Source organism: Paramisgurnus dabryanus, chromosome 19 (genome assembly GCF_030506205.2).
Source record: "Paramisgurnus dabryanus chromosome 19, PD_genome_1.1, whole genome shotgun sequence".
Lineage (NCBI taxonomy): Eukaryota > Metazoa > Chordata > Actinopteri > Cypriniformes > Cobitidae > Paramisgurnus > Paramisgurnus dabryanus.
The window spans coordinates 1,779,023-1,797,756 of record NC_133355.1 but is presented as its reverse complement, the minus strand read 5'-3'; the positions used below and the strand labels follow the sequence as shown (position 1 = coordinate 1,797,756).

General features: G+C 37.7%; 1 protein-coding gene across 2 annotated transcripts in view; it reads right to left on the bottom strand.

The window, feature by feature from the left end:
• Positions 1–496: 496 nt before the first annotated feature.
• Positions 497–18,734, bottom strand: part of LOC135774953 (histone deacetylase 9-B) — a 30,941-nt gene continuing 12,703 nt past the window's right edge. For both annotated transcript variants that reach the window (XM_065284966.1, XM_065284959.2), the window contains 6 exons: positions 11,279–11,410; positions 11,096–11,202; positions 10,126–10,233; positions 5,840–5,990; positions 5,479–5,696; positions 497–3,890 (listed from right to left, as the gene is read on the bottom strand). In XM_065284966.1, coding sequence (XP_065141038.1) covers positions 3,585–3,890; positions 5,479–5,696; positions 5,840–5,990; positions 10,126–10,233; positions 11,096–11,202; positions 11,279–11,410 — 1,022 coding nt within the window. In that variant the 3' untranslated portion in view covers positions 497–3,584. The remainder of the gene's footprint in view (positions 3,891–5,478; positions 5,697–5,839; positions 5,991–10,125; positions 10,234–11,095; positions 11,203–11,278; positions 11,411–18,734) is intronic.

The window sequence follows — 18,734 nt, the reverse complement described above, 5'->3', positions numbered from 1 at the left end:
TGTGTGACCCCTGCTCTCTAGATACAGGTATCATACAATAAAAACCCATGTTGTTGGACCACCAGAAACAACACCATTAATGACAGATCAAACCCACAACACAGTGATTCGAGATGATGTGCATCATTTCAGACGGGTGTTTGAAGTGACAGCAGAAAGCCCGTCAGAAGCATCGCTGCACATGTGGACGGGTGAATAAACACAGACTGGGCTACTGTTTGGTTAATGTGGGAGGTAAATGAAGCTCTGTGGTTGTTGCTGCTCTTTATTTTGCTTCACACACAACAACAACAACCAGAGAAGGAAGATCAGAGCCTAGCAGAGGTCAGAGGTCACGTACAGTGTCACACTAACAGGGTCTGGTCGAGCAGCTCGAGTGACAGCGGATGAAGTTTCAGTGATGAAGATGATGATGATGAAAAAGACAGTCAGGTGCTTTCATTTAAACCCTCATACCTCTTATAATGCTTTTACTTTTATTCTCTCTGTCTCTGTCTCTGTCTCTCTGTCTCTCTCTCTCTCTCTCTCTCTCTCTCTCTCTCTCTCTCTCTCTCTCTCTCTCTCTCTCTCTCTCTCTCTCTCTCTCTCTCTCTCTCTCTCTCTCTCTCTCACCACATTTCACATCAAATGTAGCTTTTTTTCTTGCCTTGAGCACTAATGTCTTTTTCACAGCCCAGTCTCACGAAATTTTGTGATATAGTCACGTACATTTTTGATTAATTTTTTGTGATATTATCATGAATTTCCGCATTTCTTACCATTATCGCTTCAGTTTAGGGTTAGATATACAAAAATGACATCCATACCCAAACCCAACTCTAACCCTAACGCCAGGCGACTTATAAAAAAATACGAAAAAATAGTATTAACCAATGTATAAAGTGACAGTCTAATGCAAGCACCAAATCTAACCCTAAACCGAAGCGACAATGGTTTGAAAAAAGAAAAAAGCAGTTGAGTAACCAATATGTGATAATCACACGAAAACAGGAATTCATGATAATATCACGAAAAACGAATCAAAGCAATTACGTGACAATATCACGAAACCTTTTGAGACTGGGTAGCTTTTTCGTGTCACACGCATGAATTTCTATAAATAGTTTTTCGTGTCCGTTGCACAACTTTCTTTTTTTGTGTCATTTTATGTATTGTTTTCTCATTATTTTTTCCTATTTTCTAACCATTGTTGCTTGGGGTTAAAAATCACTTTCTGTTACATTTTTAGACATCATTCTAACCCCAAATCCAGGCGAGTATAGTTTTAAAAGCGGAAGAAAAACATGTAAAAACCACAAGCACAAGCCCTGAAAAGTGAAGCCAAAACGTCTCGATCGCCCCCCAGTGACTGGTCCCAGTATAGGTCATAAACCCCGCCTCCCCATGTTATTCAATGGGACTTGAGACCAACTAAAAAAATTAATTACACTTCAATTATCTTTTTTCCGAAGCTGGTTTCTGTCATTTACTGTAGTTTTTATCACGCTTGTGTAAATTCAAATGTTTGTTTTTAAAATAGGTTTGTGTTTAGTTAGTTATTTAATGAAATAAAAACAGTGGTGTCACGTCATGATTGACAGCTGTGATATCGTGTGATATGCGCATTCTACGAGAGCGAGGGCGGGGTTTTGATTTCGCGGCTTCACTTCCTGCTCACTACTGCGCATGACTGGTCCCGAAATCGCTATTGCGCAGACTCAAGACCCAAGATGTCAGCGCCATATCGGGACACTGGTTGCTTCACTTTTCACCAATGGAAGAGAGCGAACAGGTGTCGTCCATCTTTTTTTACAGTTATGGGAAAAACCAATACATAAAAGTACATCCTAACCCAAATCCCAAATCTAACCCCAACCCCAACCCCAAGCGACAATGATTTAAAAATAGGGGAAAAAATGAGAAAATAATACATAAAATGACATGAAAAAAGAAAGTCGTGCCACAGACATGAAAAGCGATGAATAGAAATTCATGCTGAATGACATGAAAACTATCATTTTTTGTGACTATAACACGACTTTCCGTGACATCATGTTGATCATTGTTGTATTTGTTGTACTGCCTTTGAACATATGGATCTCAACATTATTGCATTAAAGTCATTTTGAATTCTCAATAAAACAATACAGTATTTTTTTTTGTCTTTTCCTGTAAAACGTATTGCAATACAAAGATTTGTGCTCAGTATTAATTGAATACAACAAATACTACCATGCAGTGCTTTAAGTGGGCCAAAAGAGGTGCCGGTACTCAATTTTTTTAGTTTTTTATTTTTTTTTGCTGACTCGAATCCTATATTGAAGAAGTTTTATATTCAGCAGTCAACAGACGACATTGTAAAAAATAATAAATCCTTTTATAAGTTTGTGGATTTGCTTGAGCTAGAAAGAGCTACTGAACATAAATAAAATGTGCAAAAGGATTTTGAAAAAATACTAGAAAGAACTACTGTAGAAAGAGCTATTATTGAAAATAAATAAAATGTGCAAAAGGAAGATATGTGAGTAAAATTTTCAGCATGGTTAAATGCTAAAACTAGTTGTTCAGATAGAAAGAGCTTAAAAAAAACTTTAAAATGACACCAAGACCATGATCTATGGGTTCAAGAGGAACAAAATACTGGCCATTTGAAACTAAAAAGTTATCACTTTATTTTGTCCCACCGTTTTCCATTTTGCGGGTGGTAAAACTACTTTGCGTGTCATTCAAATTCATTGAAATCTCGTTCACTTGTAGTTTAGCAATTAAACTAAATGTCTATTACAATTTCAAGAATGTTTTTACCCTGCACATCCCCTGAGAAAATCCGAAGTTGCGTCGAGGGGAACCAAATTGACAGCCGCGACAGCGGAGATTATCACGTACAGTACCTACAAAAGGGTATTGGATAAAGCTTTGCGTCTGACCTGCAGTGATATCATTCTGGCTTGGTGGGATGTCAGGCACCGAGTCCTCTGATTCTGACCTTGTTCTTTTACTACTCAGAGTCTAAAACAAGGAGGGCATATTAAGTGTTCGTTGTATTTTAATTTTAACCGAGCAGCAATGGTTGCGCGTTTCACAAACACACACCTGACTGACAGCAGCAAAAGCGACGCATGCGCTTTTAACTTGTAAACTCAAGGGTGTATGGGTAATGTAGTCTCTGCTCTCGGTGGGACGAATTAGGAAGCGTACATTGTCAGCGCAGCCAAAGGATTAAATTAAACAGATGTGCAAATGAGCGTTCCGGTACGCCAAAAGCACGTTCTGGGCACACGGAGAGGTGGTGGTACGCTCAAGAGATATATTTAGAAGTGCCGGTACTGAGTACCGGCGCGTTCCGGCCCACTTAAAGCACTGCTACCATGGTGTTTAAATACTTCATTTAAACATTATATTTTTTTTTACATTACAGAAATGAGAATGAGGTTTATGTGCATGACGGTAATGACAATATTGATGTTATTTGTCATGAAACTATTGCAACAATGACAAACACATAAATCACATGAAATATGCAGTACTTGATTTTAATCTTTTGAGATTAAATGTGACCTGGACATCTCTCTGACTTTCTCTCTGCCTTTCTCTTCGTCTTTCTATCAAACATCAGTTTCAGTCATGTTTTGCATACAGTGTTCATCACCGCTGTGTTTCTCCTGTTCTTCACCTGTGTCTCTCCCTCGATCGTCCTCTCTCATTTCTTCACCTTCCTCCTGTGTTTCCTGTGGCTCTTGTTTCAGTCTGATCACTCCAGCATTGAGCTCTATGTGTGATGCGCTGCTCCGGATGACTCCAGCAGGAGGCGACGTCACCTCCGGTGCTCTCTGTTTTGACGAAGAGCCATCTTCATCTTCCTCCTCCAGGGTGCTGCCATTTCTTAACTGCTCTATAGATTGAGATAGAACCTAGAGAGAGAGAGCACAACCTCAGTGAAAACATTCGGCTGAGATTTACTCACTTCCTGTCCAGATCATTTAACAACCTGATTTAAGAGAAATGAACTTCACACACTGAATATACACACACATCATTAACAGATCCTTAACAAATACACAATCGTACCCTTCACAAACACTATCAGACTCTTGGGAATCTTGTAAAAGTGATCAATATGCCATTTGCAGTCATATTATCGCTGTATTTTGTTCATCAAATAGCATGAGCAACTAAAATTCAGTCCTTCCAGAAAAATGCTGAGTATTTTTGTGATTGTTGCGGCACGTTTTCTCAAAATATGTGATGGAAAATGCGGGATATTTATGCAATTTTATCCGGGAACTTGCAAAAACGGTTTGCAGCTTTTCAATGATGTTCACGTCACATAATTACGTCACTTTATAACGTTCTCATAGCAACAGGGGACATGGCTTGTATGAAGTAAATGCTAAAAAGTTCATCTTTCTGCTAAGATATATATGATTTTTGCTACAAAAGTGCGGGGATTGAGAAATCATGCATATTTTGCGCACGGAAATCTGCAATTTATGCTGCAAAAGTGCTGCATATTTGAAAAAAGAAATATGCGGACTTTGGCCGATTATGCGGTGAATCGTGCGATTTCATAATCACGTTTTTCTGGAGGGACTGAAATTGCTATTTTCTGCAGGTTACAGTTTTAAGTAGAGCTGTCAAAATTAATTGCAATTAATCGCATACAAAATAAAACTTTGTGTTTCCATAATATATTTCAGTGAATTGTGTGTAAGTATTAGGTATATATAAATACACACATGCACATATCAATTAAAGAAAAATGTTATTAATGTATATAGAATATATATGTCAATGTCAAATATATCAAAATCTAAACATATGATGTTTCTTAAATAAATAAATGCATGCATGTGTGTGTAGTTATATATATATATATACAAAATAATTTCACAGAGTCACACATATATTATGCAAAAAACAACCTTTTATTTTGTATGTGATCGCGATCGATCTTTTGACAGGACACTAGTTTTAAGATCATTAAAAGATTTTATTTTGTCTAATTTTATTTTAAATTCAAGACTAAATAACAGTGGCGGCCGGTGACTTCTTTTTTCGAAGGTGCTCAATGCGAATTTCATCACAACATCTATGTAGCCCGTCATGTGTGTGGTTCCTTTTTTCAAAATATGTGTTCTGCACGTCGAGTGAACCTGTGTGCATCACGTGTCTTGTCAAAATAAGTGCCTGCTGCAGACGGGTTTATGATAAAAGAGACGCTCACGTTTGCCAGATACTCACATAATCTAATGCGTAATCAGGGAGTGTCTTGAACGTGTGAACGTGAGCGTCTCTTTTATCATAAACGGTTTTGACGCGTGTGCAGCAGGCACTTATTTTGACAAAACACGTGATGCACACAGGATCTCTCCAGCGCAGAACACTTATTTTGAATTAGCACCCCTCGCATGAGCAGTCACGAGCCGCCTCTGCTAAATAATAGTAGTGATGATGGTAGTCATCAACAGCAGTATCTGTATCTGTTTGAGATGATGTTACCTGACTCATTTGGACCTGCTGGTGAAATTGTTTCTGTTTCTCCACAAAGTTTTGGTGCTGTTGTTGAAGGACCAGTTGGGCCAGTGTGCTCTGAGGAAGCGGTGCCGACTGGGTTCGGTTCAGGGGCCGGTGGCGTGGTAACCTGGCACGAGAGCTCATGACCGAACGATCTTTCATCACCAGCGGAGACGGAGAGAGAGCAGAAACACTGCCTGTGACTGCAGAGAGAAACTATTGTAAGCATTGAACAAACGTATTTAATATTTAACTTCGCTATTTGTTATCTTCATATCTGTACAATATGCAGGCCTGATGTTTCTATCTGTTCACTGATCTCACTTTCATCTCAAGAGTTCCTCACCCGGTAACATCATCCTCTGCTGTCTCTGCTCTTTTAGCAGAAGATGTTGTAGAAGAGCTTGCTGACCGTTGCTCACTTTAGACTCCAGTGATGCTGGAAAAGCTGCGGCCGCGAGCCCTTCAGCGGTTCGATCCTTCAGCGCCGTACCCGTCTGAGGGAGGATAGATTAAGATTATCACTCTAAATAAAACCATTATTAATGTTGCAATAAAATCTGAACATTTAGCATTTCTGCATGTTACTAAGCCGTGCTGTATTTTTTGGGTGATGCCATTTTTTTTTCAGGTGAACCCCCTTGACCTAAATTATACCCTGAGAGTTTAAGTGAATATTTCAATAATTTAATAGCATAGCACGTTTGCATTTTTAACATAAAAAGTATTTTATCAGTAGTGTTTTACATAATTATTGTTTGGATAATTATTACCCATCATTGTACCTTCATCTTTCTTATAGTGGTCCATAAAACATATCTGTCCATTTTGCATGATTTCTCAGTTTTCTGATATATTGTATTATTGTGGGATGATCACATGACATGTACATTAAACAAATAAAATATATATTTTTGTTAAAAGAATTCATTTTTTCATTAACTCACAAACCCCCTACAATTCCCCCTGATGGTTTGTGAACCTCAGCTTGGGAAACCCTGTCTTAGCAAACCCTACTAACTATTAATATTTCATGTACTTTAAAACACAGGCATATTCTCCTATTTTTATCATCACTGACACCAAATTTTCAACAGACTCGCTTACATAATGGCGCCTGCCGCATATGAAATATTAATAACTGCAACCATTTTAAAAGGCATCCCGTCAGCATTTGCGTTCTGTGTCGCACATAATTATCAAGCTGCTTTTAGAAGTCCCTGGCGTGTCATTTAACTATTTCAGCGTTAACGCGTTGAAAGTATTCTCATCACGATGGTAAAAGTGACCCGTGTTTTGATTTGTCGACGTGTAACATGGTTTCCAAACACCATTACTTTAACTTTTTAACAGGCTGTGATGAACGAGAAGTAAAACTCGCCCGCTGAAACCCTAAACCCAGGCTCCTTATTTACCTAAGGGCTAAAGATCCCACAGGTCAGAGGTCATGAGCCTTTAGGGCTGTACATTAATCCAGTCAGGCTTGCACACAACAACTTAGTTCAATCAAAAACTAAGATCTGTTCCTAAACCTTCTGCAAACAACAGACTGTCTTAAAAACACCTAACACGTCTGCTTGTTTTCATCCCGACCCGGCAAATTCCTCATACAGTATTTTGTGCTTTCTCCACAAATAGACGCGGCACTGTGTCTCACTGTCTCCTAAAAATACAGCTCCCCTCCGGCTTTTTCTGTAAGATCTATTCATATCTGTTACCCAGCAGAAGATCTGTCCATGTTGCTTTAAGCTCAGACAGAAAACATTTTTATTGCTCAGAGATTTCTCATTTATAGCTCAGGAGACTTCATTGAATTTTGAATTACGTTTTTTTTTAAAAAGGTCTGTGTTTGCTTACATTTAATGGAGTTTTGTTTTCTTTTTAAATATGCACTTAATGTTTCTTCAAACTTATAAAAGAATTGTTATTAAGTCCCGCTATATAATATTTTTTATCTTTGAGCATCATAATAGCACATTATAGCAACAGGATTTTTTCATGTTTTAAAACAGCTTGAATGTAACTCTATGCCCTTGCCTCATTTAGTATACGCAGATCTATGAATGTGCAAATTACTTAATTCCTACTCAATTGCAAAGCTTGGGCCATAGATATAAATATGCGAATCAGTCTCCGCCTCCACTCAATCGCAGAGCTTGGACCATAGATATAAATATGCGGATCAGTCTCCGTCTCCACTCAATCGCAGAGCTTGGACCATAGATATTAATATGCGAATCAGTCTCCGCCTCCACTCAATCGCAGAGCTTGGACCATAGATATAAATATGCGAATCAGTCTCCGCCTCCACTCAATCGCAGAGCTTGGACCATAGATATTAATATGCGAATCAGTCTCCGCCTCCACTCAATCGCAGAGCTTGGACCATAGATATTAATATGCGAATCAGTCTCCGCCTCCACTCAATCGCAGAGCTTGGACCATAGATATAAATATGCGAATCAGTCTCCGCCTCCACTCAATCGCAGAGCTTGGACCATAGATATAAATATGCGAATCAGTCTCCGCCTCCACTCAATCGCAGAGCTTGGACCATAGATATTAATATGCGAATCAGTCTCCGCCTCCACTCAATCGCAGAGCTTGGACCATAGATATTAATATGCGAATCAGTCTCCGCCTCCACTCAATCGCAGAGCTTGGACCATAGATATTAATATGCGAATCAGTCTCCGCCTCCACTCAATCGCAGAGCTTGGACCATAGATATTAATATGCGAATCAGTCTCCGCCTCCACTCAATCGCAGAGCTTGGACCATAGATATTAATATGCGAATCAGTCTCCGTCTCCACTCAATCGCAGAGCTTGGACCATAGATATTAATATGCGAATCAGTCTCCGTCTCCACTCAATCGCAGAGCTTGGACCATAGATATAAATATGCGATCAGTCTCCGCCTCCACTCAATCGCAGAGCTTGGACCATAGATATTAATATGCGATCAGTCTCCGCCTCCACTCAATCGCAGAGCTTGGACCATAGATATAAATATGCGAATCAGTCTCCGCCTCCACTCAATCGCAGAGCTTGGACCATAGATATAAATATGCGAATCAGTCTCCGCCTCCACTCAATCGCAGAGCTTGGACCATAGATATTAATATGCGATCAGTCTCCGCCTCCACTCAATCGCAGAGCTTGGACCATAGATATTAATATGCGATCAGTCTCCGCCTCCACTCAATCGCAGAGCTTGGACCATAGATATAAATATGCGAATCAGTCTCCGCCTCCACTCAATCGCAGAGCTTGGACCATAGATATAAATATGCGAATCAGTCTCCGCCTCCACTCAATCGCAGAGCTTGGACCATAGATATAAATATGCGAATCAGTCTCCGCCTCCACTCAATCGCAGAGCTTGGGCCATAGATATTAATATGCGATCAGTCTCCGCCTCCACTCAATCGCAGAGCTTGGGCCATAGATATTAATATGCGATCAGTCTCCGCCTCCACTCAATCGCAGAGCTTGGGCCATAGATATTAATATGCGAATCAGTCTCCGCCTCCACTCAATCGCAGAGCTTGGACCATAGATATTAATATGCGGATCAGTCTCCGCCTCCACTCAATCGCAGAGCTTGGACCATAGATATTAATATGCGGATCAGTCTCCGCCTCCACTCAATCGCAGAGCTTGGACCATAGATATTAATATGCGGATCAGTCTCCGCCTCCACTCAATCGCAGAGCTTGGACCATAGATATTAATATGCGGATCAGTCTCCGCCTTCACTCAATCGCAGAGCTTGGACCATAGATATTAATATGCGAATCAGTCTCCGCCTCCACTCAATCTACAGATATAAATATGCAAATTAGTCTAAGCCTCCACTCTTTCGCACCACCTCGTAGCATAGATGTATATGTAAATAGATGCTGCATTTGGCAATTTCAGATATATAACTGGTAAGTCCGGTTTCATTCAATGCATATGTGAACTGCGCATTTTATTTGTTTAGCGCTGATGTGTTTAGCATTCACACAACACGTATGAGCACCACAGAAGTACAGCAAAAGCAGCAGTGCCACGATCGTTTCAGTGCCGAGTCTATGTGGCATCCATGCATAATATCTATGACTCGAACTACTGATCTGCTCATTCACCTGTGATTGTTTACATGTTTGTGACATAGAAAACCAAGATGATTTTAAACTGTGGGAATTAGACTGTCTTTGGAAAACTCAAATTTTAAGGAGAAAATACTCGGCAATGGTGTTGAATGATGAATTTGCACATGGTTTGTCTAAACTTGATTTTCACCACAGGGGGACTTTACAATAAAGTGAGAGTATAAATGAATGTGGATAGCACAATTCAGAAATAAATGAGAGCTGAGATCTCTAATTGTAAACTTTAGTGAAATCTGTGCATGTTTTGAGACATTGATCTGTACTGAAACCATAGAGATGTGAGATTACTGGAGGAATTTAAGAAACACTCTCTTCACAATCTAACTTCTGTCCTGGAGCAAACAATTGAGATATTAAAGAGATAGGTGGATTTATGTTTTAATGGTTAACATTACAAATTTGTCCTGTGGCACATTTATAAACATTGTATTTGATCTGATGTGATGATATTGTTTATAAGCTGTGACTCTTACACAGATGTGTGGGTGAGCGGGATGAAGGCCCAGTGTAAGGTTGGGTAGAGAGGGAGATGTGTATAGATTCAGCAGGGACACGGATCCATCCGTCTTCAGGACGGCACCCTGTGACAGAGAAACAATGACATCAGAAAAAAGCCACCAACTCCTTCAACTTCTGTAGTGGGTGAAAGGAAAAATGATTTTATCTGTAAAGAAATGATTGGAGGGTGAATGATGTCTTAGTGTGACAGGTGGTTTGAGAGAAGGAGATAAAAAAAGTCATTTTAAAAATGTACATTTGATAAAATATTACAAATCAATCTAAAATTAATTTCAATATTAAACTGAAGGTGTGAGAGATTTCAAGCTCTTGGTCTTGTAGGGATCTCTCTCTCTTTCACACAAACACTCATAACACTTGTCTGTAAGCATACACACACTCAATGTGCTGTCATATATCAGACTGCCTACATGAGGAGAGTTCGGTCCGTGCTGGACTGGTGCCCGTGAGGAAATGCTTGGGCAGAACTTCACAGAGAAAATAAACCTCAACCCCCCCAAACCGCCAGCATGGCCAGAAACCGCAGCGGAAAAGAGCCGTCACAGTTAGTTCAGTGCACTCACTGCCATACAGACACATGCACACGCACACACACTTCACACAACAGATCGGCCAGGGGTCCGATTCACCCACCCTAATTATTCTGTTCCCATTTTTTGGGAAGGTGCAATGCCCAAGGATGTAACGACTGCAAGCATTTTCACATAAGACATTTGCCTCTACAGATAAACTGTCAAAACTGAACTTGCAATGAAAAATCATATTTTCTTTGGTTTATTAAAAAAAATTAAAAAATGAAATGTTTATTACTTTGTAGAACAAAAACATAGTAAAAATCATTTAGTGCAGCAAACTTTAGGACTGAAGTGAGAAAATAGGTTTTGGTTAAAAGATGAGTCAGCTGATGTTAAAAGATGATGGTACCTGGATTTGAGTCGTGCTGGACCGATATGAGGCTCCGTTCTCATTGTTACATTGGCCAATGGGTGAGCTCGGCCCAGAACCTGCAGGGCTCTCATTGGCTGAGGAATCTAGCATTCAGGAAAACAGCAAGTGAGTTCTGACTCTGATATGAAATAAAGGTATCATTTGGTATCCAGTTGTTACCTGTTAGTTCATGTGTTCGTCTCTTCAGTGGTGTGACAAGCACACTTCCATCTCTTCTGCGCATGGGAGCGCTTCGCCTCTCAGACACCTTCTGCTTCAGTCTGGACCTCACCTTTAGATTGGGTTCGGACGCTGCAGAAAATCAGATTGATATCCAAGTGAGTAAAACATTATACAGTAACCCTAACTATCAACAAACAACAATAACAACAAAAAGAAACACAATGTTATTGTATTGTAACTCAAATATCAGTGTAATATCATTTTCTCTACCCTATACAAAAATGAATTGCGATTAATCGTATACAAAATAAAAGTTTGTGTTTGCATAATGTATTTGTGTGTAATTCTATATATATGTTATATATATTTGTATATAATATATATATATTTTTAGTGCTGGGCAAAGATTAATCGCGATTAATCGCATACAAAATAAAAGTTTGTGTTTGCATAATATATGTGTGTGTGATTATATATCTAAATATATAATTGTAAATAAATATATAAATGTATACATTTAAAAGCTGAGCATAGATTAATCTAGATTAATCTCATACAAAATAAAAGTAATTTTTGCATAACATATCAGTTTGTGCTATGTGTAATTATTATGTATATATAAATACACACACATTACATGTGTATATATATTTATTTATATTTTGATATATTCTAAATTATATATAAATTAAAAAACGATATTTAAATAAAACATTTCTACTGTGTGTGTGTGTGTGTGTGTGTGTGTGCGTGCGTGCGTGCGTGCGTGCGTGCGTGTGTGTGTAAATATACATAATATTTACACGCATCACAAACCCATATATAATGCAAAAAATTACTTAATCTAGATTAATCTATGCCCAGCCCTAATAAATTTAAGAAAAAAATTATATATTGGTATATAATGTTTATATTTTTTAGTGCTGGTTAAAGATTAATCGCGATTAATTGCATACAAAATAAAAGTTTTTGTTTGCATAATGTATTTGTGTGTAATTATATATCTAAATATATAAATAAATATATAAATGTATAAATTTAAGAATTTTTTTTATATATTTGTATGTAATGTATATAGTTTTTTAGTGCTGGGCAAAGATTAATCGCGATTAAACACATACAAAATAAAGTGATTTTTTTTGCATGTGTGTGTACTTTGTGTAATTATTATGCATATTTAGCCACACACACATACATATATTAATTTCCAAAAAAATTATTTATATATAATTTTTAAAATGTATATATTATATAGAATATATAAAAATATAAATAAATATATATATACGTAATATATGTAAGTGTTTCCTAAATACATACATGAATATATATATAAATATAATTACACACAGCACACACTCATATATGCAAAAAATCACTTTTATTTTGTATGCTGTTAATCACAATTAATCTTTGCCCAACACTAATATTTTTTTTATTTATATATATATATATATATATATATATATATATATATATATATATATATATATATATATATATATATATATATATATATATATATATATATATATATATATATATATATATATATATATATAAATATATATATATGTATATATATATATATATAATATCAAATATCTCAAAATCTAAATAAATATATACAGTATATAAATGTAAATTTTTTTTTAAAAACATGCATGTGTGTGTAATTATATACAAGATAATTACACACAGTGCACACACATATATTATGCAGAAAAACAAACTTTTATTTTGTATGCAATTAATCTTTTGACAACACTCGAAAAACATTCAAAATTCCTTAAAACCCTGATCACATTTTATTGAGCACATTTTGTAAATCCTGTTTTATGATTCATTTAAATAATATATTATTTATATTATATGCACAGATGTACATACACAGATATTATAACCTAACCCAAACAGAAAACTTTTTGCATTTTGACATTTTAAAAAATAATAATTTATAATAATTTTATAGTACTTTTACAAATGAGGACATCCCCAAAGGGATGTTTTGTCAGGTAATGCTCACTTTTGGGTACATATGATGTCCTCATAGATAAGTAGGCACACACATACTGTACATACTGTTGTTCACACACAGAGATACTATAAACACACAGAACTCACAGAAGTAAATGTGTGGTCTGTGTTCAGGCCTACTAAGGAATTCTGGGATATCTCCCAGCTGTTATGAGCTAAGAACTGGAAGATCAATTCAATCCTTCATCTGGATGACATTAGAACAGAGCAACAGCTCTTTGAGTATCCACTACCTGCCAACCACAAACCTCTACGGTAGCTGTCTTTAAACAAACACACAGACGCTGATATACCCGCAGAGAGACAGCAAATGAATGCGAGACAGATTTGGCGTGGTTCGGGGGAAATCCGTATTGTCCCACTATGACTCCTGAAGTTCCAAAAAGTCTACTCTGGAAATTCAGCCGCCCCGTAGACGCCACCTACCGCATCTCTGACTGCTGAGTGGGCAACAAATAGACATCAGGAGACCAACATGATTACAACACACTGTGGACTGACAGTGTGGATCTGGACAGAGATGAAGGGAAATGAGTAATATAGAAAAACTCACATACGGTAAACACAGCCAAGATTGACTGATGAGATGCTAAAATGTTTCTTAATACACATTACCGCTTTTCTGTTATATGATTCATCAAAACAATGATTGCCTTCACAATATTTTAACTAGCTTGACCTCTGAAATCTTTCCTTTTGGCTGACGTCAACTAGGCCACTTTAACCAATAAGCTAATTGCCATGTAGACACTGTTTAAAGCTACTGTTTTTGTCTTTTCAAAATTTTGCAAAGCGTTAAAGGGATAGTTTATCGAAAAAATTCACAAATGAAGATATTTTGAAAAAAAGTTAGTAACCAAACAGATCTGGGGCACCATTCACTTCCATAGTATTATTTTTCCCTACACTGCAAAAAAAAGATTTTCAAGAAAAAAAATCTTAGTATTTTTGTCTTGTTTTCAGTAAAAATATCTAAAGATTCTTAAATTAAGATGCTTTTTCTTGATGAGCAAAACGACCCAAAAAATAGTCTAGTTTTAAGACAAAGAATATCAAATTTAAGTGAATTTGTGGATTAAACAAGCAAAATAATCTGCCAATGGGGTAAGCAAATTTTTCTTGAATTTAGTGTTTAAGAAAAATGTTCAAGATTTTTTCGCTTACCCCATTGGTGGATTTTTGCTTGTTTTATGCACAAAATCATTTAAATTTCACTGTAAAAAAAATCTGTAGAAATTACAATGTTATTGCAGCTGGGTTGCCGGTAATTTACCGTAGATTTAAATTTATGTTATTTACTGGCAAGAGTTTGTTTAAAGTTAAATAAATTTTAAATATTAACAAGTCTTTATCTTAACAGAATAAAACTATACAATAACAGCCTCATGCAAAGCATTCTGGGAACCAGAAATCATCATCAACCTTTTTCTGTTTTTTGCTTCAGATTTTGTTTCCCAGAACGTTTTGCTTGATGCTGTTTTTTTAGTTTTACTTTGTAAAGACAAAGACTTGTAAATGTTTAATGTTCAATCAACTTAGAACAAAATGTTGCCAGTAAATAACATAAATTTAAATCTACGGTAAATTACCGGCAACCCAGCTGCAATTTCTACGGATTTTTTTTTACAGTGTTGATATTCTTGGTGTTAAAACTAGACTTATTTTCTTGGGTCATTTTGCTCATCAAGAAAAAGCATCTTAATTTAAGAATTTTTTGATATTTTTGCTGAAAACAAGACAAATATACTAAGAATTTTTTTCTTGAAAATCATTTTTTGCATTAGTGCACTACTTTAATGTTGGTTAATTTGGTAATGAAATGAATGAATGATTATACTTGTAAGGATTTTGTTAGCATTAACCACTGCATGTTCTGCCTGTTAACCTGAGAAAATAAACACGATTAATTTAAAAATCCCACGTAGATGATTAAAAAACAACCACTGACGAAAGACTTATACTTTGAGGTTTAGTTTCAGGTAAAGATTGGTGGATATTACAGTCAAATTACAGTGACGGCAAAATACTGTAATTTAGCCGCTCTGGCACATGATGAATAAGTGCTATTAAAAAAACACCGCACAAATATTTGCCCAGCAATTAGCTGGAAGGATTTACACGTTTTTAATTCGTAGGGAAAATACGCAGAGCGGTCGGCGTGTTTACATTGGGTCACGTCATTAAAGGGCATTTCGAATGCAGCTCGACTCAAACTTCCTTAAACAAACAGTTGTTGAACGGAGTAACGTGGCATGAGAATGTGAATGCTGAGGAGGGGGGCATCCACAAATACCCAACCAGCACCTGTGAGTTTGTTTCTAGGTGCTGTGACAGTATGCATTGCTGAAGTGTGTAGATGTTAAACTGTTCCAAGTGGTTGCCTAGATGTTGCTAGGAAGATGCTGAAGTGTTCCAAGCGGTTGTCAAGACAATACTATGGGGATTATAAGTCTTCACATAGATCCGAAAAACCAAGGTCCATCTAAAAGTTTCACCTGTTCCTTGGACACGGGTCGGGTATAATAATAGCAGCATCGGGGCTCGGGTAATTTAAAGGATTAGTCCATTATGTTTTAAAAAAAATCCAGATAATTTACTCACCACAATGTCATCCAAAATGTTGATGTCTTCCTTTGTTCAGTCGAGAAGAAATTAAGTTTTTTGAGGAAAAAATTACAGGATTTTTCTCATTTTAATGGACTCTAATGGACCCCAACACTTAACAGTTTTAATGCAGTTTAAAATTGCACTTTCAAGGAACTCTAAACGATCCCAAATGAGGCATAAGGGTCTTATCTAGCAAAACGATTGTCATTTTTGACAATAAAAATAAAAATATGCACTTTTAAACCACAACGTATCGTCTTTCTCCGGTTCTGATGACGTATCGAAACTTCGCCCCAGTGTTTACAAGTGTGGAGAAAGAGGACCGTTCAAATGTTGTTGTATGTTGAATGATAATAATTAATGTCTTTGTGTCAGTTTGGTCCGCAAATGTGCGTTTCATATATGTAACGCGTGACCTTTCCACGTCATTATGCAATTACGTGAGGTCGCGCTTGCTCGTCACACGAACGTAGGAAGGCGAGAAGTTGTCATTTAAAAGTGCATTTTTTTTTTTCTTGTGAACAATGACAATCGTTTCGCTAGATAAAACCCTTACGGCGCATTCAATTTTAAACTGCATTAAAACTGTTAAGTGTTGGGGTCCATTAAAGTCCATTAAAATTTGAAAATTCCTGGAATGTTTTCCTCAAAAAACATACTTTCTTCTTTACTGAACAAACATAGACATCAACAGTTGGATGACATGGTGGTGAGTAAATAATCGGGATTTTTTTAAGAAAATGAACTAATCCTTTAAAATGACCCAAGAGACGACCCAAACTCTCTATCAGATGCAACTATCTTGCGTGTGTGCATCAATGTCCTTTTCCAACTCCTCCTCTGTTTGCCAAGACTAGCAGTAGGTTAATTTTTGTTGAGACAGGCCTGTCAATCAATTTTAAATGTCGGTGCCGTTTACATTCGGGTCCAGTTGGGTTAAAAAATATTGCAACCAGTTCAGGTCGAGCTCGGTCTAATTTTCTCGGGTTTGTCTCAGGTTGGTCTTTCTTTAAAAATATTTATATGTATGCACGTCAGGTTTGGGTAAAAAGTGATTCAGGTCATCTCTGGTCGGGTACATTTCTTTGGACACGAGAAGACCTCTAATGAAGATGCTAAAGTGTTCCAAGTGGTTGCCAAGGCGTTGTTATGCAGATGCTGAAGTGTAAGTGTGTTGCTATGGGGTTACTACGTTGTTGTGCATGCTTGGTTGCTTAATGGCCCAAATCTGGCCCATGCTCATGGCTCTCTATATAATGTGCTGCTTTGTAGATATGACTCGGGTCCCTTCTTTAATGTACTGTCAACATGTAGGATTGAAAATCATTTGTCTAAACACCGACAAAAGGCATCTCTAACATTCATGTCTGATTATATTAAGGCATAAAGAGACTTGTTTACTTTATTTTACGTTTGCTTTAGAAGTTTCCAAGTGTCCTTCCCACTGTTCTCTTTCCTTATACAAACAGACATGTCACCCGCCCAACACATCCACCACCCCACACCTGTCAATCATTCGGCCGTGAAGGGTCCTGACCAGGGCAAAGAACAAACGCTACCTTTATGATCCCCCTCTCCCTGCCCCTGCCCGACAAAATCTACTGGGACAGACAGGAAGAGGGGGACGGCTTTTCCAAAAGTCATTTAAAACCAGAACACATATTAGACATTTCAAACTAGAAACATTAAGCGGTTGATCTTGTTTTGCTTTTCTAGCAGCGCTTAATGTTAATCTTGAGTGTTGGGTACAAAAGTCGCTTCAGTAGAAATGCAGTTTTACTCCAAAAAAAAAAAAAAAATTCTCTCTTCTGTGTTTTAATTGGCCGTCTGCTCTATCGCTGTACGTTCTGATCTACGGGCAGAAACCGGAGCCACAGGAAGCGGCTCTGTCTTGTCAGCGTAGACAAATTATTCCATTGACAAAAAAGCAGTCTGTTTTTCTTTTCGTTTTTTCTTCCCTGTTTCGTTCCTGTTGTTTTTGTATCCCCCTAATGTGCCGGACGGGCCTCTTTTTAAAAGCTGTTACCTGAGTTATTGAGAGTGGATGAAAAGACGCCCCAGAGTTCAGCGGGGATCTCTGATGGGGCCCGAGGCTTCACAGACCCCCGCGTTCCAGAAAAATCCCTCTGGAGGTTTGCGGTATTCTGGACCCTTCCTGGTGTTGAGCCATGCTGGAAATTCTGTGCAAACAGTGCTTGGATGAAGACCAGGTCTATTTTTAAGAAGTTCCCTTTGAAAGAGTTTCAGTCTTATCGTTGAAACCCAACGTATCGCCTTTCTTTACAAACTCATCGTGAAATTAGCCTCGCAACAAGACGTTCAGAAAATAAAACGCGTTGACTCGCGTGCGAGTTTCCGGAAAAGAAAGTGTTTCCAAAGGCTCACAGTTACCGTGAGAGACAAGAACGTACAAAAGTATTAAACTTAATTCATTCTGTGCTATTTTTCTACAGACATCCAATAAAATATCCTCTGCTTGCAAACAAACTCAAATAGTTTTCAACTGGCATTCACCCAAAATCCCAGCATGAAGGCACACAGGCAACGTCTGTTTTCTTTACAAGGCGTACAAATCTAGTTTAGTCATCCAAAGTGAGGGGGGGTGAAAGGTCAAATGCACACAATAATGGCCAGCCTGGACACTGCCACTCTTCCAGGGCGATTCGGTAACCGTAAGGTACCTACATCCTGCTTATGCCCAGGAGGAGTTAACCTCTCAGATCCGATTAGACCCCTTTGCCTGGCCAGGGTTCAGTCTCTACAACCTCTCCGCCTGGTAATTGTTTGCAAACCTCTGGGCCGGGCGCCC